Source organism: Bos grunniens, chromosome 10 (assembly GCF_055505025.1).
Source record: "Bos grunniens cultivar Pamir isolate PY7600 chromosome 10, Bosgru_T2T1.0, whole genome shotgun sequence".
NCBI classification, from domain to species: domain Eukaryota; kingdom Metazoa; phylum Chordata; class Mammalia; order Artiodactyla; family Bovidae; genus Bos; species Bos grunniens.
This window is the reverse complement of record NC_141174.1, coordinates 91,200,284-91,227,764: the sequence shown is the minus strand read 5'-3', so window position 1 is coordinate 91,227,764 and position 27,481 is coordinate 91,200,284. Positions and strand designations below refer to the sequence as shown.

Below are 27,481 nucleotides of genomic sequence, written 5' to 3'. Positions count from 1 at the left end.
TGCCGCCCTGGGGCTCTGCTGGAAGGGCTCTGAAAATGGGGGGCTGTCCAGGGCTCCAGGCAGAATGGGGCTCCAGGCCGAATGGGAGCCACCCAGGGCTGTGTTAACATTCCTTTAGGTTCTGTTTAATAGTTTGCCACTCATGGATTCTTTCATTCCTGGATTATACATCAGGTACTCCTTTTCCATCTTTTTTTTTCCCCCTTCCCATTTCTAAAGGTCAAGGAAACATCATTTTTGCGAAACACCATAGCCGAATGCCAGGCTTGCGGTAAGTGCTTTTCTAGTAACTGGCATGCTTCGGAGTTGGACAAGCAAATGTGGACTGCTGAAGGGCCTGGGTGGGTGAGGCTCCACCGGCTGTGGTTGGTGGAGGTTTGGCACCGAGGTGGAGGGAAGGGAAAAGAAACTCATTGGGGAGCTGAACCACATCCTGTATCAGCTCTATTTTCTTGGTGGTTGAGAAACCTGTGGATGATGGTTTTTGTCTAGGTCCTCTCAGCTTTCAGTCTCCAACCCCCAACACTCTGATGCCTGTGGTACCCGCGGCATCCCCGACACCCCCCGTGCGCCGCTGTGATTCCAACCCATGTTTCCGCGGCGTGCGATGCACCGACACCAGAGATGGCTTTCAGTGCGGACCCTGCCCCGAGGGCTACACAGGAAATGGGATCGTCTGTTCCGATGTCGATGAGGTAAACACTCAACTAGACAGAGGGGGCTCCCTCTGTATCGCGGACAGCCTATGGCTTATGGGAAGAGAAGCCAGGTCGATGACTGAGGGCTGACTTGGGTTGACCTCCAGGCCACATGAAAACGACTCCCTCGGGAATCTTCAGAGACCCATGGGAGGTGGGGAGGCGGAGGCGCGACCTATGGTTGTGGCCACCATCATTGTACCTCCTGTCTGGGCTTCCCACCTCGGTGGTTCGTGTTGCTGCAATGCTGAGATTTCAGCCTTTGACTCTATCGCTGATTCTCATAAGCAGTCTCTGGGACTACTGTGATTTTTTTGTACACTTGTGAATGTGGAAAGGGAACCATCTGGGTAAGGGTATATTTTAGGGGTTGCAATTGATTTCTTCAGGCTTCCTCAGTGGAGGAGTGAGAGGAATCTCAAACCAACAAGACCTTTTGAGGAGGCCCCATAGTCTGTGAGTAACCAAATGTGCCCAGAGACGGAGCCAGAAAGACATGTAGGGAAAATACAGGCTGTTTGGCCAACTGGCAAAGCCTCTGACGGAGATTGTTTCAAGACCATAGTTATCCAATCACTGGTCCAGTCTCAAGGAAGGCAGTGTTCACAGCGGGTGGCAAGGCTGCCCCCAGCATGCGCCTCTGTCCTTCCATCAGGGCAGAGGAGGGCTTCCCTGGTGGCTCAGATGGTAAAGAATCTACCGGCAATGCAGGAGACCAGGATTCAATCCCTGGGTCAGGAAGATCCCCTGGGTAAGGGAATGGCCACCCACTCCAGTATTCTTGCCTGGAGAATCCCATGGACAGAGGAGCCTGGCAGATTATAGTCCATGGGGTCGCAAAGAGTCGGTCACAACTGAGCAACTAACACTTTCACACTTTCAGGCCAGAGGAAGGCTGGAAGAAGCTTAGCTTATGTACATGCATCCTATAGACTCGTGGTAGCCGATTACCTCCCCAGGTAGTAAGCAATTAAGACGATCTCTAGTGATCCCTCCTTTGGAAGAGCATCTGCACGTGTTTCACAGAACTGCATGTGGTTCTTATCTGTGAACTGGAATTTTCCTTCTTTTGAAAGGGCAGGAAGTGGTCATGTTTTTTACATTAGTTGAAGTGGTTTAAAAAAAAAAGAAGAATGAATCTCCTAGACTGTGAGAGCCTTGCAACAGCCATGGGCTTGATAGGGTCCAAAGTCAGGAACAGCCCCTGATGAATCACATCTTACTGAAGAAATGACAGCTGCCCTGGCTTGATCTTCTCAAGGTCTTTTTGAGTAGTTGCTTTAATAATGCCTTTGGACTCAATGGCCACCTGACAAATGGTCCAGGAGCACTGTTCTCTCCCAGACATTTTTAAATTCCAAGTTAGAATATCAGGGAGTTTGCCCTGGAAGGTGGGCTGCTGAACATTAGGACCCTTTCCACTCGGCTGTGCTTCATTCTATATTATAGCAAAGCTCACAACAAGGCATCCTCCAGGCCGTGTGGGTCAGGGATTCTGTGAGTCACTATGAAATTGGAAGCCTTTATTGCCTTTGATCATTTCAGCCCCCCAAAAATGGATAGTTAAGTGATTCCACAAGTTTGTGCAAAGAGATGAACAATGGACATTTGAGCGTGTGTTCTCCCTGTGGCTACAGACTGAATTTTTGTTTCTCTCTAGTGTAAGTACCACCCCTGCTATCCTGGCGTGCGCTGTGTAAACCTGGCTCCTGGCTTCAGATGTGATGCCTGCCCGGTGGGCTTCACGGGGCCCATGATGCAGGGCGTTGGGATCAGTTTCGCCAAGACAAACAAGCAGGTGGGCTGAAGTGGTGGTCTTTTGATCTTTAATCGCCAACAGGAAACCTTTGGTTGGTTCCCGTCTCTTTCCATTCCATAAGGGTGTGTGGAACGTCCTCAGGCACTATGGGCACATTAGCAGGTTTTTCCAACTCATTTCTGAATATACGTGTCCATCAAGGCTGGTGAGGAGCAAGCTAGTCAACTGGGATCATCGAGTATCTTTAGAAAAACAGTGAAGGCAGTAAGACTGGATGTGTGGCTGGATCCAGGCTTATTTTGTTGGTAGCCATTTGAACGATTAGTGACACAAAAACTTAAGAACTGGCGAAACAAATAAAAGCTTTGGAAAATTAGGTCACTTCTATAGAGTCATTGTTGCTGATCAGAAGCTGTTTTAGAGATGAGAAGATTTCAAGAGTAGACGTAATCCCCTGGGGAAAACCCCCTTTCTTCTTATATCAGCTATAAATTGCCATAAAGCTCTTAAGCAGTTTGTGACAGTCTCCATTTATTTCTCGATGTTCTACTATATCCTGGTCATTATTTAACTGACTGACTGTGAAATTCTTTCTGATGTATTCAGCCCTTAAAAATGGTTGGTCTATAAATATATTTTACTACCTTAGGGAAATTATTAGCTTTGAAGAGGACAGAGGTTCATTATTTCCTAGCTGCCTATCAAAGAATTCTAGAGGGCATCATTTTTTAGGCTGGAAAAAGGAACCAAGCTAGACACACAGGGATGGCAAGAAGTCATTAGAGTAATGACCTAAAGCTTTACTTCCTCTTCTGTAAAGACAGAATTGTCAAGACTAAGCCAAAGGAAACAGACAAAAAGAAATAGAAGGTGCCTTATGTAAGCTAGGAAGGAGCCCTTCCAGTGGATTTCCAGTATGGTAGAAGAAACTCAAGTCGAAGGGAGCCAACTTGCTAACATTTAACAACAAATTTTAATGCATGACCAATATCAAAAGAACTATAAGGAAATGTGCAGCTTCTAGGAACAAAGTGGGAACTCAGAGTCAGGGCTGTAGTTGGAAGCTGATGCCACAGCAGCTCATGTGAAATGGAAGATGGGTATAGGCCCTCCAAGTGGGAAACTGGGGTTCATGCACTATGTGGGTATAGCAGATACTGTTGGAAAGACCTAATACCCCTGAAGAAAGCCAGAAGCCTCAGAGAGCTACCCTCCTCATTAAGGAGATGAAAAAACTTTCCTAGCCACCCCCCTGCAAATCAACAGAAAGCTTGATGTCTGTTTTGGGACATGGTTGACAGAAAATCATGGTTCCCTATAGCAAATCAAAGCTCCAAGCTTGTACAACATAAAGTCATGATATCTGAATCTGTGTTACACATAGAATGCAGAAACAAGCCCCAAAATTGACATAAAAATTAGCCTTAAAGCAGTAAAATCCCCAGGGCCCTAGCTGATATCACTTTGTGAAGAGACTCCAAATCTCAGGGCCCGTGGGACACCCTCAAGCAAGGCCACTAAGGATATACTCATAAACAAAAATGTAATTTATATAAAGAAGCTACCCTGAGGAGATATGACAGATATTAAAATGAGTTCAGAAGGAGAAAAAGGAAAAAGTAGATACCATAGTTAAGGGATAGGGCAATGTGGGGAAAAAAATATAGTCAGGTTTGAAAAAATAACTAAGTAAAATTTATTCAGTGAAAAATATAATAACTGACATCAAAAATAAAATAGATGAGCAAAACAGCTAGCAGGGGATTTATTGACTAGAAGGTGTATCTAAGGAAATCATCTGGAATATAGCACAGAGAAAGAAAAATATGGAAAACAGGGATGAGAGGTTAAGAGTCAAAAGAGATTAAGAAAATCCAGTATTTGTGTAAGTGTAGTTACAAAGAATAGAAGGAACAGGAGCAGAGGGGAACTAAGAATTTTTCAGAACTGAGTAAAGATAGGAGTCCTTGGGTAGAAGAAGTGCATGAGTCCCAGGCAGGGTAAAGCAGAACCTTCCTGAAATTGTGGAGCAGATTAATCATGTTAAGTTTCTGAACAACTTTAAATACCAAGGAGTCAGCTATCACTTGGAATTAGGTTGAGCTCAGACCAAAGCAAACACAGGGAGATGGCCAAAACAGTGCTCTGATGACCAGCCACTCTGAAAGTCCATGTTGTCGCTTCAACCAAAGATGTCAGAACAAAGCAAAATGTATTTGCCTGTCTACTTAAACAGTGTGTCTCTTTCAACCCTTCCACACTAGGTCTGCACTGATATTGATGAGTGTCGAAACGGAGCATGTGTTCTTAATTCTATCTGTATTAACACTTTGGTAAGTATGTTTCATGGCTCTTGTTATTGATGACCAGTTATTAAAACAAGTGTGTGTCTATAAATCATAACCCCCAGGCAGTAGAGAACATATGGGCATAATATATTTGATTTGCAAATGAGGATAAAAGTTTGTGCTGAGGGGCTTCCCCGGTGGTCCAGTGGTTAAGACTCGACACTTTCAATGCAGGGGTTACAGGTTCAATCCATGGTTGAGGAACTAAGATCTCACATGCTGTGCAGCATGGCCAAAAAATAAAAAGTTTTGTGCTGAAAAAGTTTTTACTATAAGAGTAATGCATAAGTAATTTTTTCTATAAGAATAACTTTATGATGGAATTCCCTGACAGTCCAGTGGTTAGGAGTCTGTGCTTTCAGCGTTGAGGGCACAGGTTCAGTCCCTGCTCCGGGAACTAAGATCTCACAAGCAAGAGTAGCATGTCCAAAATAATCTTTTTCAAAATGCCAAACTTGTTCTTTACCATCTCTCAAAGTTGCAGTGTTGGGCTTTTGGATGAATGTTTATTTAATAAAATATTATCATTCTTATATTTTTTAAATAGGAAGAGCTTCTTAGTTTTGTATTAATAGTTCAGTATTCCAGAATAGGCATTTTACTGGTGACAATTGCCAAATAGTATTCATTGTTTTTACAGAACTTCTCAAAAGTCATTTGTATTAAATTAAACTGCTTAACACTTAGGGGTCTAAATTTTAACTCTTTGGAAAAGGGCTTTATTTCTGGAAGTTCCTGTTGACTCTTTCAAGGTGGTAGATGTAGCAGAGTAGACTGTCAGGAAAGAACTGGTGGCTCCAGCTACCGCTGCTTCTCGCTTCCCTGGTGGTTCAGCAGTAGAAAAGAATCCACCTGCCAATGAAGGAGATGTGGGTTCAATCCCTGGGTCAGAAGATCCCCTGGAGAAGGAAATAGCAACCCACTCCACATACTCTTGCCTCAGAAATCCCATGGACCGAGGAGCCCAGTGGGCTACAGTCCGTGGGGTCACAAAGAGTAGGATACGACTGAGCAACTAAACAACATCACTGCTTCTCACTTAGTGTGTGTTCCTGGGAAAGGTTTTAATCTCTAGCTTCCTAGTTTCCTTATATGCCAAAGCATTTTATAAATATTGCCATTTACTTTAATCCTTACAACAATCTGTCAATAGGCACTATCATTATTCTCATTTTACAGCTGAAGGAGCTGGGGCCCAGTAAAGTTAAACAATTAGGCGAAGACCACACATCTCGTAAGACGTCCAGTTTGCCTGCAGAACCGTTTTTATTCACGACACTGCCTGCTAATATACTGGGACTTCCTGCTTCTTAGCCTTTTACCAGGAGAAAGCTAGTCTGCAGAAATAGATCTGGGAGACACTGACATGAAGGTGATAACTAAAGCCACCCTGGGAGAAGAAAAGTAGGCAGTGGAATTGTCTAGAAAGTAGAACTCTAGAGAACCTCAAAAATGAACAAGTAGGCGAAGGAAGACGAGCAGAGGAGCAAAGAAAAGCAGAGAACTGACCAAAGGCTATGGTCCAGTGAGGCTAACAGACCAAGAAACATCACTGGAGGGAATTTCCTGGCAGTCCAAGGGTTAGGTCTCTTCCAGGGCCCAGGTTCAATCCCTGGTTAGGGAACTAAGATCCCACAAGCCCTGCGGTGCAGCAAAAAAAAAAAAAAAAAAAAGAACTTCCCTGGTGGTTCAGTGGCTAAGACTCCGTGTTCCCAATGCAGAGGGCCTGGGTTCTATATCTGGTCAGAGAACTAGATCCCTCGTGGCACAACTGAAGATCGTGTATGCCACAGCTAAGGCCCCGCACAGCCAAATAAATATATTTTTAAAAATCACTGGAGAGCATCTTTTACGCTTAGTGATTAGGGAGTTGTGAATGACTAAAATCACTGAATTGTATTCTTTACATGGGTGTCTTTCATGGTATGTAAATTCTCTCTCAGTAAAGCTGTCTTTAAAAAAAAAGTTGGGCTTGCCTTGGGAGTGCTATCCCAATGGACCTGACAGCTCATTTGCCAGGCTTCTTCCACACCAGCCCACCTCATCAAAAATCCTCAATGCTAGGCCACCAACAGTTCTCTGTCCATCACTTGATTAAAAAATAAATAAAAAATTTTTTTCTAACTTGCCTTTTAACCCAACCATATCCTTTGTCCCCAGGGTAAATTCTCTCTCTCTACCTCCCAGGACTTCGTTCAGGTTTTCACCCCTTTCCTCCTTGCCCTCCACAGTGGAGCCGGCAAGACCAAGCGGCTCCCCAGCCAGCCTTCTTCTGCCTTTGGTTCTGTTCTCTTATGTCTCTGTGGCCGTCTGTGGCTTCTAGTCTGCTCGTGTCTCCCTCAATATTCACACGATGTTATAAGACACGCACATAACAGAGGCAGGCGTGGGGCTCACTTCGTCCTGGCATCATCAGGTCCATGTACAGACAGACACCGTCATAGGCCCTTTGCTCCCAGGTCCGAGCATCGTCTCGCTCTGCTCCTTGCAGGGATCTTATCGCTGTGGGCCTTGCAAACCAGGGTACATCGGTGATCAGATGAGGGGATGCAAAATGGAAAGAAACTGCAGAGATCCAGAACTGAACCCTTGCAGTGTGAACGCCCAGTGCATCGAAGAGAGGCAGGGGGATGTGACGTGCGTGGTAAGTCATCTGCTGCTTGCTTTGTCGTTTTCTCCCTTCCCTTTGAACCACCACCGCTCTCTGGTTTCTGCTTGCTTCAGAGTAAAAGTACTCAAAAACGAAAGCAATTCCATCAAAATAAACGAAGGATGTGGCTGTAACAGAGGCAGCTGAAGTTTGTGGAGAGCAATCTGAAGTCACCTAACCATCAGCCACCTTTGTACTCTCTTGGCCGTGGGTCAGCACCATTTTCTTGAGCATGCTGGTGGTGGAGCCCCAGCTCCCATACAGCCTCTGTGGGAGGCCCAGGAGGTGAGCCCTAAGGCTCGGGGGAGACACCTTCCCTCGACTAGTCCCTCGATAAGCTGCTGGTTTACATGATTACACTTCCCTTCCTCATTGTCCTCGCCCTGAGGACGTCCAATTTCCAAGTCTGGCCTAACGCTCCGGGAGATGGTGGCGAGCTGCTGTCAGAAACCCTGGGAGTAAACCCTCCACCTTCCACAGCACCCGCTCTTCTCTGTGCCCGCCTCTGCCAGGCTCAGGAGGAGCTCGGTGGGTGCTCACTCTCCTTCCCGTGCAGCTCCCGGCCCTGGAACTGCCTGGGGAGGGGAGGCTGGAGAAGAGGGCAGGGCACTTCAGCCTCGCGAGGGTCTCCCACCACTCAGGTGTAGAGTGGGCCCTTGGTGAGGAATGGAGCTTGTTACTGCCATCTGCCCCCAAACCCCAGCCCCGGAGTCCTGGGGCAGGAGTGGGGGCTTCTAGACAGGGCTAAATAATCCGTCTTCAGCTGTTCAATTCCTGCTTCCTCCCCGGGGAGCCAGGCCCCTTAGAGTCTGGTGTAGCAGTCAGCCTGAGCAGCAGGATAGATTCTGGGAGACTTCTCCCTTCTTCATACCTCAGACTTCTTTACCTTTTTGTTCTCAAAATTTTCTACTATGAGCATATGGCTTTCAAATAGGAAGAATGAGGAGAATCAAAACCAAGGTAAAGAAATAACTATAATACCATCCCCTCTCTCCAGTGGTACAAGTAATTTGTACAAGGTACTGACAAGGGAACGAGCTGGGTTGAAGGGGGAGAAAAAAACCAACAATTTCTTTAATTCCTATCAATGGGGCTTGTTTATTCCCATTGAGAGGCAAGCATATATCTATGTTTAAATCCTCATCTTTTGTGAACAAATTAACAACTCCCCTGGGATGGTGGGTGATGGGGCTCTTAATGTGTTTTTGAATTTGTAATAAGGCACAGCGACAGATGGTGAAGGATTAATACACTTGGAGTGACTACTAAAATAATTTAATCTGTCAGAAAATGGCTCATTAAAAACGTATTTGTTCCTAGAGGAAATTTTTTCTTCATTAAAATGAGTCAAGGACGATACCCCCATGGCTGTGCTTTCCAGGCCTTCTAAAGGCCCTACTGAAACAACTGAGCGGAAATAAGGGTAGTTACGGGAGGGGTGTCTTTGGAACCCTGCCTTCCATGTCTCTGGTTGCAGAAGAGGGGTGCATGTGATTGAGAACAGACAGGCTGCAGCCTAGGAAGTCGCTGGTCTTAAATCACCTCATCTTGATTAATGAGGGCAGGAAATTTAACGTTAACTAGTGTCAAGCTTCTCTTCCCTTGGCCCTGACGCTGTTCCCCAGACTCTTACCCACCTCCCTCCCCACCTCACTGGTTCCTTGTCACTTTCCAGGCCGCCCTGTCCCTTGTTCCTTCTTCTGTTCTGCCTGTCCCTTCAGGTACCGATCCTGCTCCTGGGCTGAGCTCCCAGGTACCACCTCGTACCCCGGACGCCCTTATGGAAGGATTGCCTTTCTCTTAGGTTTATCATTATCTTTTAACCAGGCCCACTAGGATATGGATATGAGGGGAGAACTCATGTTAACCAAATACATATGGCAGAAGACATTGAACTGGGACAGTCTTGAGTTCAAGTCCCAGCCCTGAGACCTTGGGCAAGAAGGGACTTCGCTGCTCTAAGTTGACTCTTTTGTAAAATTGGGTATTGATGACCTTGCATCATCACTGTAAGGACTGGAGAAAATGCCTTTAGAGTCTGGTCTGGAATAACTGTTACTTTAATGCCTATTCTACTAGCAGTGAAGGCTTCCCCTCAGCAGCTGGTGGTGGCAGGGAACTTGGGTAGACTTTTTCAGAGGAATGGAGAACGCACAGACCCAGCAATGCACCTGTGGGAACCTTCTCCTGTTAGGGGATATGAACAGAGGTTAAGCACCTTGGAAGGTTCCCTGTGTGGTGGAAATTGATCTAGAAGACCGTTAGATACAGAGATATGGGGCCAGGATGATAAGGAAAGTGCCTCAACAGCCTCTCTCCCGATGCGTGCATTTATTTCCACTGGAGAATGTTTTGACAATAATCCCAAATTACAAATATTAATACAAATAAATACCCTTTGAACCAGGAATTTCACACTAAGAAACCAGAAGGTCAAATGTACTAGAATTTGTCAAATGTGCAGAAGGACAAATGTACTAGAATTCTTTGTGGCAGCATTGTTTGCAATAGAAAAAGGTTTTAACAACTTGACACCCACCAGTAGGGGACTAGTTGAATTAATTAAGGCACATGTATTCCAATTTATGTATAATAGATCTGTGCCCATTAAAAAGAATGACACAAATCTACATGCAGTGATATGGAAAGAGTCCCAAGATGTAATATAAATTTTTAGAACTCAAGGTGCAGAGTAGTATACATGTGTGCTACCAGTTGTGCTAAAGGACAAAAAAAAAAGGAAAAGAATATGTGTTTGCTGGTCTCTGCCCAGCATGTCTCTGGAAGTATTCAAAAGAGTGGTTTGCCTGGATTCATGAGCCCAGGAGCAGGAGGGAGCTTTCACTCTGCCTTTGTATCTTTTGAATTTTGAACCGTTAGACTACAATATTCAAAACACAGCTTAATAGTTTTAAAATCCTCCCCACAAAGCCTCCTGGCTCTGGGCCTGTGTACAGGAGCAGAGGCCCTTGTAAGCCCCAGCCTCCCACCAGGCTCAGCGCCTGGGCTTTTGACAGGCTTTCTTTTCACAGTGTGGGGTCGGCTGGGCTGGTGATGGCTACATCTGTGGAAAGGATGTGGACATTGACAGTTACCCTGATGAGGAGCTGCCATGCTCGGCCAGAAACTGCAAAAAGGTGAGGGGGACGAGCAGGAGAAGACACACGCAGACACACGCGCGAGCACATATGCACACTCGCTCTGTGGCTTTCCAGAGCCACATCTTATATCAGGGAGGGGTTCTGTGGGTTCCATTCAGAATGTATTTTTAAAGTAGCTGCATCTCAAATGTAGCAAAACAGCCATTGACAATAAAGTCAGATAGGTACAGAGTGTGTTGAGGTCAGAAATAGTTTTTGATTTAGATGGAGATGGGGTGGGGAAATGGGGAGAAGTTGGTAAAAGGGTACAAACTGTCCATTATGAGGTGAATGAGATCTGTGGATCTAATGTAGTTAACACTGTACTGTATGCTTGAAATTTGCTAAGGGTAGAACTTACATATTCTCAGCAAAATAAACGTAGGGATAAATATGTAAGGTGACAGATATGTTAATGAAATCAGTGGAGGCATCACTTCATAATATATACATGTATCAAATTATCACATTATACATTTTAAATGTCTTGCCATTTTGTCAGTTAAAATACCTCAGTAAAGCTGAAAAAAAGACAAACGTACATGTCCCTCTGAGCTGTGTTTCTCCAACTTAGGACAACTGCAAGTATGTGCCAAATTCTGGCCAAGAAGATGCAGACAGGGATGGCATTGGAGACGCCTGTGATGACGATGCTGATGGAGACGGGATCCTGAATGAGCAGGTAGGCACCTGCTTTGCTGGGAGGGTCTGGGAATGGCCACGTGCCAGAGATGGTAGAAGAAAGTCCATGAAGTTCACTGTTTATATGAATCATCCCAAATGTCCATTTCCATGCCTGTGTTTCCACAGCACTGTAACTTTTTCTTCTAAGATTCCAAAATGTTTAAAATACAAAACTGAGGAGCTTTGACCGCCTGAGGTCTGACATCTCGTGCCAGCAGCAGGGGGGTGGGGTGGGAGGAGGTTGACTGGCATCCACCACAGGACCAGGCACACAGGCGGTCTCAGTAAATGTCGGTCTCGGGACCCTTTAGGATAACTGTGTCCTGACCCACAACGTGGACCAGAGGAACAGTGACAAAGACATCTTTGGGGATGCCTGTGATAACTGCCGGAACGTGCTGAATAATGACCAGAAAGACACTGATGGGGATGGGAAAGGAGATGCCTGTGATGACGACATGGATGGGGACGGTGGGTTTGCCTCGCGTTGTCTTTTCCTTGGGACCTATCTGTGCTTTTCTCCTTGTTCTCTCTTATGAGCAGGAACAGAATTGCTGATTCTGAAGGCCTTCCTGCTCTGGGGGGTTCTACATGGCCTGAGCCTGGGGGACCCCAGGTCCACTTATTTTTGTCTACTTATTTCTCCCATGTTTAATAACCTTCATGCTCCAGGAACTCAACATCATTGCCAGAAGCTGTAGGAATCCCTTCAAGCAGTGTCTTGTCAAGGCTGTATCTTTGGAAGACATCTGTCTTCTCAGACTACAGCTTCCTCCCTCCCACCGTCCTTCTCAAGCATAAGAGCCCTAGAAGTGGAAGATTGAGGGAGAGGGGCAGAGCAGGATCAAGCACTGCAGCCCCAGGTCAGGCTCCTCATGCAGAGAATCAGGTCTTTTCCCAGAGAGTGGAAAGGGCCATCAGGCAGGTGGCTGTACCAGCCAGCTCCAGGGTCCACTGAAGGGCCTCATACTTTGGTCTGTGTGAGTAGTACCCCTGGAGAACAATTCTAGAGCTCTGCAGGCCATAAGGAAGGACATTTGTTTCTGTATAGCTCCCATAAAACACAGATGATTGTCATCAAAGTATAGGCTGGATCTGATCATTTCTGAAAAACATATCACTTTATAGGACCTTGAAGGAATATCCTTTTAGAAATACACTATACCCACCAACACCCTACTCCAGAAAATTCACACCTCTCTAAAATGCAACCTTACCTTCTATAAGCCGGACAGCTGGTAAACCAGCTCAGCAAAATGAACAGAAAAGGCCCTGAGTTGTAGCATTTGCATTTCCATGATATAAATACCACTCCCACCATCCCTGGTTCCAAGGTACCAAGAGGAGATGACACAATTGAACAGGAAGCTGGGGAGAAATGGTGTGAAGGGCCTGGCTCCAGCCCACCACCGCCCAAACCCTGGGGCCCTGGTAGTAACAGACCCACGAGCTCCTCCCTCCCCAGGCTTGGCCCTCTTGCCGCCTCATCTGGTCACAGTGATAGCCCTCAACACCTTGGACAGATTCTAACTCGCTGGATAAATGCCACAAGTCACTGTTCGTTTTTGAGCCTCCCAGAATTCATCCTTTGATGTTACCTCAAGATAACTGCACCCCTGGAGAAGGGAATGGCTACTGACTCCAGTGTTCTTGCCTGGAAAATCCCATGGACAGAGGAGCCTGGCGGGGCTACAGTCCAGGGGTCACAGAGAGTTGGACATGACTGAGCACGCACACACAGCAGATAACTGCTGGAAGGGGTAGTGCTCCCCGAGGATGGCCTGGGCGGATGCCACTCCCCGCGTGCTGGCCTAATCACTACAACTCCTGAAAGTCTGTGCTCCAGACCTTTCTGTGACATTCGCCTGACTCAGGGAAGCATTCCTCTCTTGAAGGAATAAAAAACATCCTGGACAACTGCCAGAAAGTTCCCAATAGTGACCAAGAAGACAGAGACGGTGACGGTGTGGGGGATGCCTGTGACAGCTGTCCTGAGGTCAGCAACCCAAACCAGGTTAGTAGGACCCAAGGGAAGCCGAACCCCAGGCTGAGCGCCCCGTGCAAAGATGCACTTTAAGACCAGCATCTGGAAGAACCCAGCAGAGCCCACCAGCCCCGTTTGCTGCTGCTCCCTTCCTCCTAACAGCAGAGGTGATAATGTTGTATACGTAGGACTGGAGGTGATGAGAGGGACACTGCAGGACATCTGGGGCCCTCTGACTCATCTCACAGGCTGTAGAGTCCCTCTGATGTCAGTCCTAGGAATCTAAGGATGCCCAGAACAAGTTTTTTTTTTTTTCCTGCTGAAAGGAAAATGTAACGGAAATTAACTATGGGGAGCCTCATGTCCCTTTCATCCCCAAACCCCTGTGTATGGACATTTCAGATTAGGTTCAATCAGCGATGTGCAGTTTCTCTTCTCTCTCCTCCTTCCTGTCTGGATCCTTGGATGTGATGTGTCACATATTTTGAAAGCCCTGGGAAGGGGTCGTCATTGTTGCCCTCTGACTCACTCCTGTTCTGGCTCCGCTCCAAAATACAGAAGCAAAGCAAAACCTGCTTGCTTCATCCTCGTGTCTGTGGTTGGCCCCCTTCCGACCTGTGCCGGAGGGCCGCGTCTGCACCTGCCCCCACACTGCCCCGGCGCCCTTCTCCAGTCAGCTCATCTGGTGTGTAGGCAGCCCGTCCTTGGAGCTTGATATTTTGGAAGGCTTTTTTGAAAATTCAGCATTGTGCCTACACCAATATGGTGTTGTCCTTTTGCAGCTTGCACCACCCCAATTTCAAAGAAATAATTCCTGAGATCCAGTGATGATGGGCCAGGCCTGCCTTCTCCGGAACGTTCTGTGCAGGCCTAGGGATAAATAACACGTTCTGTTCCCTTTGCAGTCTGACGTGGATAATGATCTGGTTGGGGACTCCTGTGACACCAATCAGGACAGGTATGGCATGTCTCCCAACTGCATAGGACCAGATGAAAAATCCAGAGGGAGTTTTCTCTCTCAGAGCTTTCTGCTGCTACCATGCTTTGGGGGCTCTCTGGGTAGATTGAGTTGCTAGAGGAACAATGGCTGTCTTTGGTCAGGGTCACTGCACCTCTGTGGATGGGGGAGTTGACTGTATCTCCACATGGGTGGGCCACGAGGCACTCGAGCAACTGAGACTCCATCACAGGAGAGGCTGTGTGGCATCCCTTGTTAGAGATGGGCTCTGGAGCAACACACCTGGATGTAAATCCCAGTTCTCCACTTAACACATCAGCTAAGGCAATGGCACCCCACTCCAGTACTCTTGCCTGGAAAATCCCATGGATGGAGGAGCCTGGTGGGCTACAGTCCATGGGGTCGGCTAAGAGTCGGACACGACTGAGCAATTTCACTTTCACTTTTCACTTTCACGCATTGGAGAAGGAAATGGCAACCCACTCCAGTGTTCTTGCCTGGAGAATCCCAGGGACGGGGGAGCCTGGTAGGCTGCCGTCTATGGGGTCGCACAGAGTTGGACACGGCTGAAGCGACTTAGCAGCAGCAGCAGCAACCTTACACATCAGCTGCCCATCTCTCTGTGCCTCCATTTCCTCATCTGTAAAATGGGGCTAAAACTGGAATGTAGCTCTTAGGACTGTTGTGAAGGTTGAGCTAGTTTATGGAAAGTACATATCACAGTTTCTGTTACATGGATATTAGCTCTTTTGCTATTGTGTGTTCTTTCAGCTCAGGGAAGCTTCACCATCAGCCCCAAATAGAGAGCTGCCAGCTTGCTGAGAGATCTTTGTGATTTCATTGTCTCTGGAATCGTTTCATTCAGTCTTCTTGGGTGGAATTGTTCTATGCAAATGAATGCTGTCAGCCCTTCTCATCCCACATGGATGGAGGCCTATGTTAGGACAAAGAGCTGGATCTGATGCTATAAGAACATCAAAAACGTAGACATGGGCAGCTCTGCTAGAGGCACCTGCGGTCCGAGACTCTGGACCCTGTCATCTCCATAGGGAATCATAGGGGGAGCAGGACAGGGATGAGGGAGGGAAAGGGTCTGAAAGGCAAAAGGAACAAGGTAGCTTCCCTCCTCAACTTCTCCTTAGAGGCTGCCCTACAGCCAGCAGCTCTGAAGCCCAGCCTTGCTCAAGGATAGATCCTGTCAAGCCCCATCTCCATCCACGTGCTCCATGTCCTTGCTGCAGAGTACATGCTGGCTAAGTGAACGTCAGCATACTTATCAGTCTGTCTCAATTTCTTCATCTGCAAAGTAGAGATAATTACATGCATCTTAAAAGTGATGGTGCAAATGAAAGATAATGTGGGTAAAGCTCCCGGCACAGTACTGGCCCCTGGGTGACCTGCAGAAAATGGTAAGTGAGGTATTTTTGTTCCCACACCATGAGGAGAGGCGAGTCCGTGACAGGCTGACACAGGATATCTCTGTTGTTGAGTGGAAGGTGGGACTGGTACCCTGACAACTTCCCTCAGTGATGAGCATCACGAATGTTCCCTGTTGCAGGTCATCCTGCACTCTGATTGCCATCTGAGTGCTTTCTAAAATATCCTGTCCCACCAGCCTCTAGAAGTTGCCTAAAATAAATGACTCATTTGCTACATTTTAATTCCCACAGACTTGAGGACAGAAACTGCTTGGTTTTGCATAAAAACGTTCGGGGCTATATGGCATGGCTGCTGACGGCAGTAGCTCAGGCTTATGTTTTGGAAAACAGCCCTGCCACAGGCCCAGGAATCGCGCTGTTCGAGCCGACCTGACTTTCCCTGGGTCCCATCTGGGAAGCCTGGCCTAGAGGGCGTGCACTGGTCCCTGGCCTCCTTTTCCCATCCCATTGTGGGGGTAGTTGCTGGCCCAGGATGGGCCATGCGTAGAACTGGTGAAAGGAATATCTGCTGTAATCCCGAGTAGTCATAGGAGGCCACTGTCCACTCAGGGAAGCTTGGGGACAGGGCACACTCTTCCCCTGGTGGCCATCAGGCCTGGAAGGAAATTGAGACTCAGAGACTGAGGAGTATGTTGAAGTCCACTTCTTGTGCACTCACAGCTGATGCTTCTCGGGTCTACTGGCCAGGCATGGTGAAGAGTATTAGAAAAGGAAACTCCACAGGGCCTCCCAAGGGCTAGGCCCCTGGAAGTGGTTTTTCATGGAAAAAATGTAATATGCACTATTCTAATCAGCCTTCAGTCTTCAAGCCTGCAAGGTGGGCTGTTACTGTCCGCATGGCCCAGAGGGGGATGCCAAGTGTCGTGTTGGGGCCACGTGCACAGCTGAGCCAGGGCTCTCAGCCAGCACTTTGGTGCCCTGCCCGTCCCTCTGTTCCACTCCCAGAGTCTCTGCAGGGATCGTAGTCATACCAGGGACTGAAAGGAGCATTTGGTCACGGAATCACAGAAATTGACCCTTATTTTGAATAGAAAAGATCTACTTGTTGCAACAGGTCGGGAAAGTAGGAAATGGTCTCTGAGGCCCATAAGGCAGCCTTATCTCAGGACCTGTGAAAGTTGCTCAGTCGTGTCTGACTCTGCGACCCCAAGGACTGCAGCCTGCCAGGCTCCTCTGTCCATGGAATCCTCCAGGCAAGAGTACTGGAGTGGGTTGCCATGCCCTCCAGGGGATCTTCCCAACCCAGGGAGCAAACCTGGGTTTCTTGCATTGCGGGCAGATTCTTTACTGTCTGAGCCACCAGGGAAGCTTGATAAAAGACCAAGCCTGGTTAAGACCCCAAACCCAAACCCCTCCTCCTAAGAACTGGGCTCCTCGTGTCCCCTGCTGAGCTGTGACGTAGCCCCTCCCTCCCTTCTCCCACAGCGACGGAGACGGGCACCAGGACAGCACAGACAACTGCCCCACCGTCATCAACAGTGCCCAGCTGGACACAGACAAGGATGGCATTGGTGACGAGTGTGACGATGATGACGACAACGATGGCATCCCAGACTTGGTACCCCCTGGCCCGGACAACTGCCGGCTCGTCCCCAACCCCGCCCAGGAGGACAGCAACAGTAAGCGGGCTCGGCCCAGGGCTCCCCTCAGCCAGGCTTACGGCGGCCCACCTCTGTCAGGGTCCAGCTCCTCCGAGCAGCCACAGCTTGTGTGGACAGGAGAGCCCTGGGAGCCACGCATCTCCAGCTGTCAGAGGCGGGCACAGCCCTGGTCTGAGACCACATGGGGCAGGGAAGCAACCACACGCTCCCCCTTGGGGCCTGCCCACCCCTTTCACCAGTGTCCCAGCGGGAGCAGGAGGGAGAGGAGGCCAGGGCAGCACAGGCGGGGGTGGGGTTCACAGGCTCCGATGCCTGCAGGGGACAGGTGTGCACAGGGCCAGAAATGAGATGGCAGAGTTGTGAGCACGGTAAGCGTGCCCATGCCGCATACGCAAACTCACGTCTTGATACTAATACCATCCTGTTAGCTGGACAAAAGACACTTTGGGCTAGATTCAGCCTAAGGGTCACTGTAAATTATTCTGAGAGAGTGTCTGATGGCCATAATTTCCCTGCTCTTTATGTCATAGTCCAGAAAGTACTGCAGACATTTGCTTACGTAAGGTCAGACTTAAGATCCACCCGTCGTTGAGGTGCGATCCTAGAGGACACCCAGGGTTTCTTGTCAGGTCAGCTTTGAACAGTTACCCTCACGCTGCTGCTGGCAAGTCCTTCTGACCACCTGCAGTGGGGTTCAGCCACCCACCACCAGGAGCCCAGGCCTGGCTCAGCCACAGCTGACTCCAGGACTTCTCTCTCCACGCAGGCTGAAGACCTAGCCCTGGCGCTGGGCTCTCTTTGGCTCCTGTCACAGAGGGGGTGGCATGGGGGTGGTGGGCATTACCCAGCTCCCCTCCTCCATTCCCTCAGGCGACGGAGTGGGAGACATCTGTGAGGCAGACTTTGACCAGGACCAGGTCATTGATCGGATAGACGTGTGCCCAGAGAACGCAGAGGTCACCCTGACCGACTTCAGGGCCTATCAGACCGTGGTCCTGGACCCTGAAGGGGATGCCCAGATCGACCCCAACTGGGTGGTCCTGAACCAGGTGAGTGCCATGGGGCTGGCGATGGCTCAGCTTTGCCTCTCAACACAGGCTTTTTTTTAAAACTAATTTTTATTGGAGTATAATTGCTTTATAATGTTGTGTTAGTTTCTGCTGTACAGCAAAGTGGATCACCTAGACATACACATATCCCCTCCCTTTGGCCCTCCTTCCCATTCAGGTCTGAGTAGAGTTCCCTGAGTAGGTTCTCACTAGTTATCCGTTTCATACACAGTATCACTAGTGTGTAGGTGTCAATCCCAGTCTCCCAGTTCCTCCCCCCAACACAGGCCCTTCTGAGAGAAGTGGGTTAGAGGGTGCCGACTGTGAGCCAGGCACTTTCCCACCTCACATTTATTCCCCACAACAGTCCTGTTGAAGGAGTGCTTTAATTAGCCTCATTTTACAGATGTTGAGCTCGAGTCTTACAAAGCTTGAATGATTCCTCATGGTAAAACGGCAGGTAAGCAGCTGAGACTGCTGGATTTGGGGCCTAGGCAGTCTCCCTAGACCCATGCTCCCAGTCTCTGCAGCAGGTGCCCCTGTGCGTTCGCCTCCTTGTGGAACTAAAGAAGGCAGGCACAGAGAGGCTTAGTAGACTTTCCAGCGTCACCCAGCAGGCCACATTCATTAAAAGCATATGTATGTTGGGCTGCTGTCTATGGGGTCACACAGAGTTGGACATGACTGAAGCAACTTAGCAGCAGCAGCATGCATTAATATACGACATTCGTTTTTCTCTTTCTGACTTACTTCACTCTGAATAACAGGCTCTAGGTTCATCCACCTCAGTTCAGCTGACTCAAATTTGTTCCTTTTTGTGGCTAGAAAAATGGTTACTGGTGAACCTATTTGCAGGGCAGGAGTAGAGACACAGACATAGAGAACAGACTATGGACACGAGGGAGGGAGAAGAGGGGACAAACTGAGAGAGCAGCGCTGAGACATGTATATTACCATATGCAGAATAGATGGCTGGGGGGCACTGCTGTATAACACAGCCTAACCCCATGTTCCGCAGCCCAGAGGGGTGGGAGGGAGGTTCAGGAGGGAGGGGACCTATGTGTACTTACAGCTGATTCATGTTGTTGAATGGCAGAAACCTGGAGAAGGAAATGGCAAGCACTCCAGTATTCTTGCCTGGAAGATCTCAGGGACAGAGGAGGGTGGCGGGCTGCAGTCCATGGGGTTGCAAAGAGTCGGACACGACTGAGCGACTGAACAACAACATGGCAGAAACCAGCACAATATTGTAAAGCAATTATTCTCCAATTAAAAATTAAAAAAGAATTTTAAAGCGTATGTTCTCTAGTTAAGAGTCTATTGAATCAACTCAAGTGACAGTTTTAGCAAAACAGTTTCTACTCAGCACTGAGGTTTTGTTTTGTTGAAAAGTGTATGTTTTCTTTGAGCACATAAGAAGGTAGGGCAGTTCTTCAAATAATGAAATCTTTACATGGAGCTCAGACATCACTGACTTCTCACCGGTGATGCCCGAGAATCTGAGCTTCCTCGAGCTTATTCCATCCCCTCTGAGGTTAATCTTAACTCCTGCATTTCTCTCTGCAGGGCATGGAGATTGTGCAGACCATGAACAGCGATCCTGGCCTGGCAGTGGGTATGTCCAGGGCCTCAGTCACCACTTGTGTGGAATTCACTCTTTCCAGCTACCCGCGTGGCTTGTCTGTTTTTCTCATCTGCTTTGATCTTTACAGGGTACACGGCTTTTAACGGAGTTGACTTCGAAGGGACCTTCCACGTCAACACCCAGACGGACGATGACTACGCCGGCTTCATCTTTGGTTACCAGGACAGCTCCAGCTTCTACGTGGTCATGTGGAAGCAGACAGAGCAGACATACTGGCAGGCCACCCCATTCCGAGCTGTCGCGGAACCTGGCATTCAGCTCAAGGTACTCGTCTCCCTTTCTTCTGGGCCCTTCACCCTCCTTTTAAATTCTGTGTTCTCCTATATGGCATTCATTAATAGAAATTGATGCATTTGTGCTCAAATCTGGGAACTCTGCAGCCCATCCAGGGGGCCATGCCTTCGCTTCTTTGTAGGAGCTGCATGCTCCCCTCTGGGTGAGAACGTCTGACCCCAGAGGTGGGGAAGATTTAGGGGTACATCTTCGAGCACAGTCCCCTTGGAAACTGACTAATGTGTTTCCTCGGGTGGCCAACTTTGTACAGGAGGGCTGGGAAACCATGTCCGTCACTCCTGCTGGGAGGAAAGGCAGAGGTCAGAGCCCTCCTTGGCCAAATGTGGGGAGCGATGGGGCTGACAGCAGGGAAAGCACGGACCAAGGTAGTGGAATGCCGGCCAGTGCTGATCACTGAAGGCTGGGGATGACCACAGCAGAAATGGCATTGAAGCGTTTACGCCTTGTGTCCAGATTCAAGGCTGCCGGTTGCACCCATGAATCCCGACCCCATCACCTCCCCAGGGATACGGGATGCAGGAAGTGCGGTCTGTGTATCTAAGACCTTGCTCGTGTCGTTGTCCAGGCCGTGAAGTCCAAGACAGGTCCAGGGGAGCATCTCCGCAACTCGCTGTGGCACACGGGGGACACCAGTGACCAGGTCAGGCTGCTGTGGAAGGACTCCAGGAACGTGGGCTGGAAGGACAAGGTGTCCTACCGCTGGTTCCTGCAGCACCGGCCCCAGGTGGGCTACATCAGGTAGGCGCTGCGCCCCCTCCTCCCACATCTCAGAGCCTTCGCTTCCCTGAGCAGACAGCTCCCGAGGGCGAGCCAGGACCTCAGGCTCCCAGAAAAGAGGTAGGAGGAGGACACCCCGCTCAGACTGACCACCTGGATGGTAGGGCCACCTGGGGGGGTAGAAGGACCTTCTGTGGGGGAGGCATGGGCACCAGAACAGTCTGCCCCTCTGACCCGTGTGAGGCAAGACTGACCCTCATCCACCATCCTGTGTGGTCCCTCTGGACCCTGTATCATCACTTACCTCAGCATTTCGTGCTGCAGTGAGTCCCTCATAGTCTGATAAAACTCCACAAGAGCAGCACCCGTGTCTCATTTTATCTTGGTCTCCCCTGCGCCTGACATAGCAGTGACACATACTGCCCTCGGCATGAACTGACCCTCTTGTGAGCCCACGTTCTGCCTTACTTCCCTGTGAAAGTGTTAGTTGCTCAGTCAAGTCCGACTCTTTGCAAGCCCCTGGACTGTAGCCCACTGGACTCCTCTGTTCATGGGATTCTCCAGGCAAGAATACCGGAGTGGGTTGCCATGCCCTCCCCCAGTGAATCTTCCCCACCCAGGGATTGAACGTGGGTCTCCCACATTGCAGGCAAATTCTTTACCGTCTGAGTCACAAGGGAAGCCCTTGGAATTTCCCTGTAGGACTGTTTAAAAAAACAAACACCTATTCTCAGAAGCTAGGATGTCTTAGAACCACATCTTTGACATGTAGTCAATGTACTTTGGAGAAGGAAATGGCAACCCACTCTGGTATTCTTGCCTGGAGAATCCCAGGGACAGGAACCTAGTGGGCTGCTGTCTATGGGGTTGCACAGAGTCGGACACGACTGAAGTGACTTAGCAGCAGCAGCAGCAGCATTGTACTTTCTTTCTCATTCCTCAGGCTTACCGATCCACACCAGCTTATGTAGCACTTCTTCAGGAAGAGGTGCTGATTGCATTTTCCTGACCGGGGCAGGAAAGCTGCCGAGTGGAAAAAAGGAAATCATGAAAGCTAATTCATACTTTGTCTTTCTTTGAGACTTTACACCAAAAGTGGTATCTGTCTAGAGGGAGGTTGTCATAGTCTCAACCGTATTAAGCTGCATGCCCCCTTTTTTATAACAAATATTTTGAAATGCAGCCTCTTCCATCCCAAATGAAGTCATAGAAAATATTACCTACCTGCATGATGTTAAGGATCAATCTGATCCCTAATGGAGAAATAAGATTTATAACAAAATAGTGTAAGTGCTTGGACACAACCGTAGCAGAACACACAGTGAGGCTGCTGCTGGCCCGTGTACCTAGAATCACTGCAGAGGTGACGTCCTGCTACAGCTCGTGGGTTGTGGCCACAACGCGGTATTGCCAGCAGTGTTGTGAATTTCTAAAATAATGAACAGCTACAGAGAAGGACAAATATCGTATGATACCTCTTAGGTGTGGAGTCTAATAAAAGGGTACAAGTGAACTTTGTTACAAAACAGAAGCAGTAGATGTAGAAAACAACCTTATGGTTACCAGGGGGGAAAAGGATGGATTGGGAGGTCAGACCTGACATATGCACACGACTGTTTATAAAGTAGATAATAAGGACCTACCGTATAGCACAGGGAACTCTACTCAGTACTCTGTAATGTCCTTTATGGGAAAAGAATCTAAAAAGAGTGGACATAGGTATAACTGACCTACTTCGCTATGCAGCAGAAAGTAAGACAACATTGTAAATCAACCACACTCCAATAAGATGAATAGGGAACAGCTTAATTTTTAAACAGGACAGTGAAGTACAGTTGACTTGAACAATTCAGGGGGTGGTTGCCAGACCTGCAATGGACAAAAATCCACAGATGCTCAAGTCCCATGGTCGGCCTTCTGTATCTGTGGTTCATATCTGCAGATTCAACTACCCGCAGATCATGTAGTGAAATAGTATTTATGGGGGGGAAAACATCCACATATTAGTGTGCCCATGCAAACCTATGTTGTTTAAGAGTCAAATGTACTCAACAGTTTATCAGTTTACCCTGGAAAAAAATCAGTTGATATTAGTGCAAAAATACTTGATATTCACACCTGAGTTGGGTTTTAAGCCCAGATAACTAGAAACAGGCCAAGGGTCTGTTCCTACCCAGGGGTCTGGAGGAGCACCCCAAAGGTGTCTGGATGCAGGACAGGTTTTCATTGTTCTCTCCAGGGCCTTGTAAGCCACCCAACATCCCTGCCTTCTGCCACTAAATGCCATGGTTACAGCCCCAAATGCCCCCCACCCACATTTCTAAAATCCTGCTTAGGGAATGCTGTTCCTCCCGAGGAAAATCATTGCTCCTGGATCCCAAAGAGCAGTGGTTTTTAAGTATGATGTCTGGACAGGGTAACTCACTGCACAGTGAAGTCACAAAGCCTCTTGGTCCTGGGTCGTATTGTGCTTTCTGATTCATCAGTGAGGACCCATTGAGTTGGACTCAGTGCCCAACCTCATCTAGGCCTTTCGAGGGACAGAAGAAGGGCAGATGTGAACAGGTGGTCCCTGACCTCATGGATCTCCCAGTCTAGCAGGGAAAGGGGAAGAGAGCAGCCGGAAGCACAGCCCAGGTCTGAGAAAAAACGGAAGATGAAACAGAGCAAAGACATAGGTGGCCAAGAAGTAGGACCCCCGTCTCCTGATGGGTGGTTCCTCCTGACCTTGGTTTGAAACCCACTCCGGCTGTGTTGTCCACAGGGTGCGATTTTATGAAGGCTCTGAGTTGGTGGCTGATTCTGGGGTCACCATAGACACCACCATGCGTGGAGGCCGGCTCGGCGTGTTCTGCTTCTCCCAGGAAAACATCATTTGGTCCAACCTGAAATATCGCTGCAATGGTAATGCACATTCTTGTTACTGAATAGTATTACTACTAGAAAAAAAAAAAAAAATCAAACAATGCCACCTTATTGTATAGCACACATCTCTCCCAGAAGCCGAAAGTCATGCCACATATTCCTGAAATCTGAGGGTCCCTCTGTGATCCAAGCAAAAGGCAGATCTCACGTTTCCTATTTGATAGATGAGGAGATGGAACCCTAGAGAATTAAACTATTAAACTGCTTGGCTTGGGACATAGGGTTCTGCGAGAGATGGAGGCAGATTTAATTGAGAGGCAGCCTTCATTTTCATATAGCTCAAACACAATCATAAACTCAAAACCCATTCTGCCTGCTCATTTTCTTTTGGCCTGTGAATGACGCTCCTGGGCTTTAAGCCAACAGTTCGCAAAGCTGCCTGAGGTAGAAAATGGCTGCGGGGTTGGGGAGTATGGGGGGTGGGTCTTTGGGGGCTTGTTGGGCGGGCTGACAGCGACCCCTACAGGATGCCTCCCAGCTCGAGATGCACTAGGGCTGGAGGGAGCCTTCCTAATGCCCCTGTGCCTGTCCCCCTTTGCAGACACCATCCCAGAGGACTTCCAAGAATTTCAGACCCAGAATTTTGATCGCCTGGATAAATAAATGGAGGACGCAATCCGTAACTGCTTTTCCAAACACTAAAGTCATATGTTTTTTAACTTCCTACAATTTTCTTTGTATTCAGTGTGGCTTTCTTTTTGCCCACCCAGATATACCAAACTTCTTATATGAATGTGGCAATAAAGAAGAGATGATTTCTAAAAACCATGTTACCCAGACATCACTCCCACGTGGCTCAGGCTTTGACGGGGACTCTGCTGTTCTCTGTGGAATCCACAGACAATCGCCAGGGGATCTTTCTTCCTCAGTCGTGAGGTTGACCATGTACATCAGTCAGAAGGCTCAGGCCAAAGGTCTCACCTTCTGTTTCTTTCACAGAGAAGCCTGACAGTTCCTCACCTCAGCAGCCTCCTTATTTGGGGTAAGGAACCTCAGAAACACTGCTCAGGGACATTATTCCTATGAAGACTTTTCCTGACCCATCCTGGGTCGTTTGTCCAATTCTTTCTTATACCCTCTCCACCCCACACGCCTTCCACCCAGACCTCTACCAGTACTTTCAACAATTGTGCTTTTTTATATATTTGGCTCCCCCTAGTGGAATGTCAGCTAATTGAGAATTAAAGGACCACGTCTTACTACAATCTATATACTCTGAATACCTGGTATGGAGATTACCTGTCCATTTTTTGCTAGACGGCTGACTCTTAAGTAATAAGGACAATAATGTATATGGATATGAGCCCTCCTACAACTCAGAAAGCTGCTCACAACATACACTATCTATGGTGGTATCAGCAGCCTCACTTTATGTTCAGGACAGAAACTTGCCTGATTTTTACATTAGTTCTTCTCCCATTTCATTTGTAAGGCAAATGATCCAGGCAAATTTTTTAAATAAATTCCCTTAGATTTCTGTTTCAAGAAATATTGCTGGGCGGCAATATATTCTCCTATTCCAGAATTCCCGGAAATACCTTAAGTTATAAATAAAGGAGAAACACTGTCACCATCATTTTATTATGATTTTGGTAGAAACTACAGTGGCGTATGCATGACGGATACAAGACATGGAGGATTTTGGTCCACCTCACACGTAAAGCCTACAGGTGTAGGTTGCTTCAAAAGTCGGGACTAGGGTCTTCGATCTGGGTCTTCAGTGACGGGACACAGCTTGGGCCTGTCCACCAACCCCCTGCTTGCTGACACTGTCTAATCGCCCAGGCAGACCCTGCTACAGGAGCCGCCTCCCAGGGTATCGGAGCTGCACTGCTACTGTGACACATCTATAGATCGATCCCAATTCAAAAGAGTCCAGGAAGGAGAAGTAAATTCGTATGGTTGGAGAACGTCATCTCTCAATCCTCCCCCCTTTTCCTTGCTTTTTGTGTCTCACTGAAAGGTTATTTCCTGAGCCCTAAGGCCTTCAGGAGCCCTCTGGCCCTCCTGGTCCTCCACCCACTCTATGGTATAGAGTATACCTTTATAGGTATAAAAGCTATTTTATACTATAACATTTTAGTGCCCTTTCTCTGGAGGCCTTGGCACTTTACCAGGCGATATGTGATGAAGGCCAAAGACTCTGGGGGATTTCATGCTAATCACTGAATTGCATGCCAAACCCTCTACCTTGAAATATTAATACACTCATTTGTAAGAGGAAAATGTGTTAGTTGATCAGATATGGATGTTAATTTGAGCTGAAGTCTTATGGTATGTTGATCTGACTTTCAGTGACACTGGTGTACTTATCAGATCTGTCCTGTGCTCCTGTATTTCCCGTACACTTCCTCCCTGAGGCTGGCTGGACAAGGAGGCAGCCTCCCTGCTGGGCATTCCTCCCTAAAAGCAGTAGTCCACAGGAAAATCTCTAGATAATCAACACTTTGGTGTCTATGAACACGACAGTACCGTGGGCTCACAGGACATTTAGAACATAATTCCATACCTCGGAAGCCTATTACATTGCGTATATAACTTTTGCCTTCCCACCAATTAGAGGGCAAAGTAGAACAGGTAGCCCCCCTGGTGTGTTTAAACCAGAGCATGCCAGTTCGTGAGAGCTAGTCTTGGAAATTTTGTGAGCCAGCTGTTAAATCTGTTGAAAGTTTGAAATTAGCCATCATAGTATTTACACCACAGAAATCGGCAAACACTACAAATTAGATCTCCAGATTGCTGACTGCCAAGCATTTACCAACACACGACTGGGTACTCTTACCTTATTCCTAGTCATTCTTCATCATTGGAAGCTGGTGTAGAAAGCTTGAAACGTTCAGAAAACTTCTTGTTTAAGAAGCAGAGAAGTACTCCTAAAAGAAAACTTAGGAAAGAAGCTCTTTGATCTTGGCAATGACTTTTTTTCCAAAAGCATAAACAACAAAAGCAAAAATCAACACACGGGACTATATCAAATTCACAAGTTCTGCACCAGAAAAGAAACAATTAACAAAATGAAAAAGACAATTTTTGGGAGAATGGGGGAAAAATTTTGTAAACTGTATATTGGATAAGGGATTAATATCCAAAAATACATATACTGAAAAACCATTCAACTCAATGAAAACAATCCCGTTGTTAAACGAGCAGAGAACTAAATTGACAGTTTTCCAAAAAGACATCAAAATGGCCAACAGATACATGAAAAGATGTTCAACATCAGCAAGCATGAGAGAAATGCAAATCAAAACCACAGTGAGAGTCATCCCATCTATTAGAATGGCTACCATCAAAACGACAAGAGATGCTGGCCAGGATGTGGTGAAAAGAGAACCCTTATATACTGTTTGAATGTAAATTGGTCCAGCCACTATGGAAAACAGTATGCAGTTTCCTCAAAAAATTAAAAATAGATCTACCATAAGATTCACCAATTCCAGTTCTCAGTATATATCAAGAGGAATGAAAATAGTATGTCAAAGCAACATATGCACTCCCATGTTTATTGCAGCATTATTCACAATAGCCAAGATATGGAAAGAACTTAAATGTCCAGTGGATGAATGGATAAAAAAAGATGTGGTATATAG

General features: G+C 47.6%; 1 protein-coding gene across 2 annotated transcripts in view; it reads left to right on the top strand.

Annotated features, from left to right (window-relative positions):
* Positions 1-24,656, top strand: part of THBS4 (thrombospondin 4) — a 53,843-nt gene extending 29,187 nt beyond the window's left edge. For both annotated transcript variants that reach the window (XM_086323079.1, XM_086323080.1), the window contains exons 6-22: positions 220-271; positions 493-695; positions 2,359-2,496; positions 4,722-4,790; positions 7,297-7,449; positions 10,488-10,592; positions 11,170-11,277; positions 11,591-11,750; positions 13,175-13,293; positions 14,169-14,221; positions 17,086-17,279; positions 18,132-18,310; positions 19,877-19,925; positions 20,023-20,219; positions 20,815-20,987; positions 23,731-23,870; positions 24,433-24,656. In XM_086323079.1, the coding sequence (XP_086179205.1) occupies positions 220-271; positions 493-695; positions 2,359-2,496; positions 4,722-4,790; positions 7,297-7,449; positions 10,488-10,592; positions 11,170-11,277; positions 11,591-11,750; positions 13,175-13,293; positions 14,169-14,221; positions 17,086-17,279; positions 18,132-18,310; positions 19,877-19,925; positions 20,023-20,219; positions 20,815-20,987; positions 23,731-23,870; positions 24,433-24,494 (2,154 nt within the window). In that variant the 3' untranslated portion in view covers positions 24,495-24,656. The remainder of the gene's footprint in view (positions 1-219; positions 272-492; positions 696-2,358; positions 2,497-4,721; positions 4,791-7,296; positions 7,450-10,487; positions 10,593-11,169; positions 11,278-11,590; positions 11,751-13,174; positions 13,294-14,168; positions 14,222-17,085; positions 17,280-18,131; positions 18,311-19,876; positions 19,926-20,022; positions 20,220-20,814; positions 20,988-23,730; positions 23,871-24,432) is intronic.
* The last annotated feature ends 2,825 nt before the right edge of the window (positions 24,657-27,481 follow it).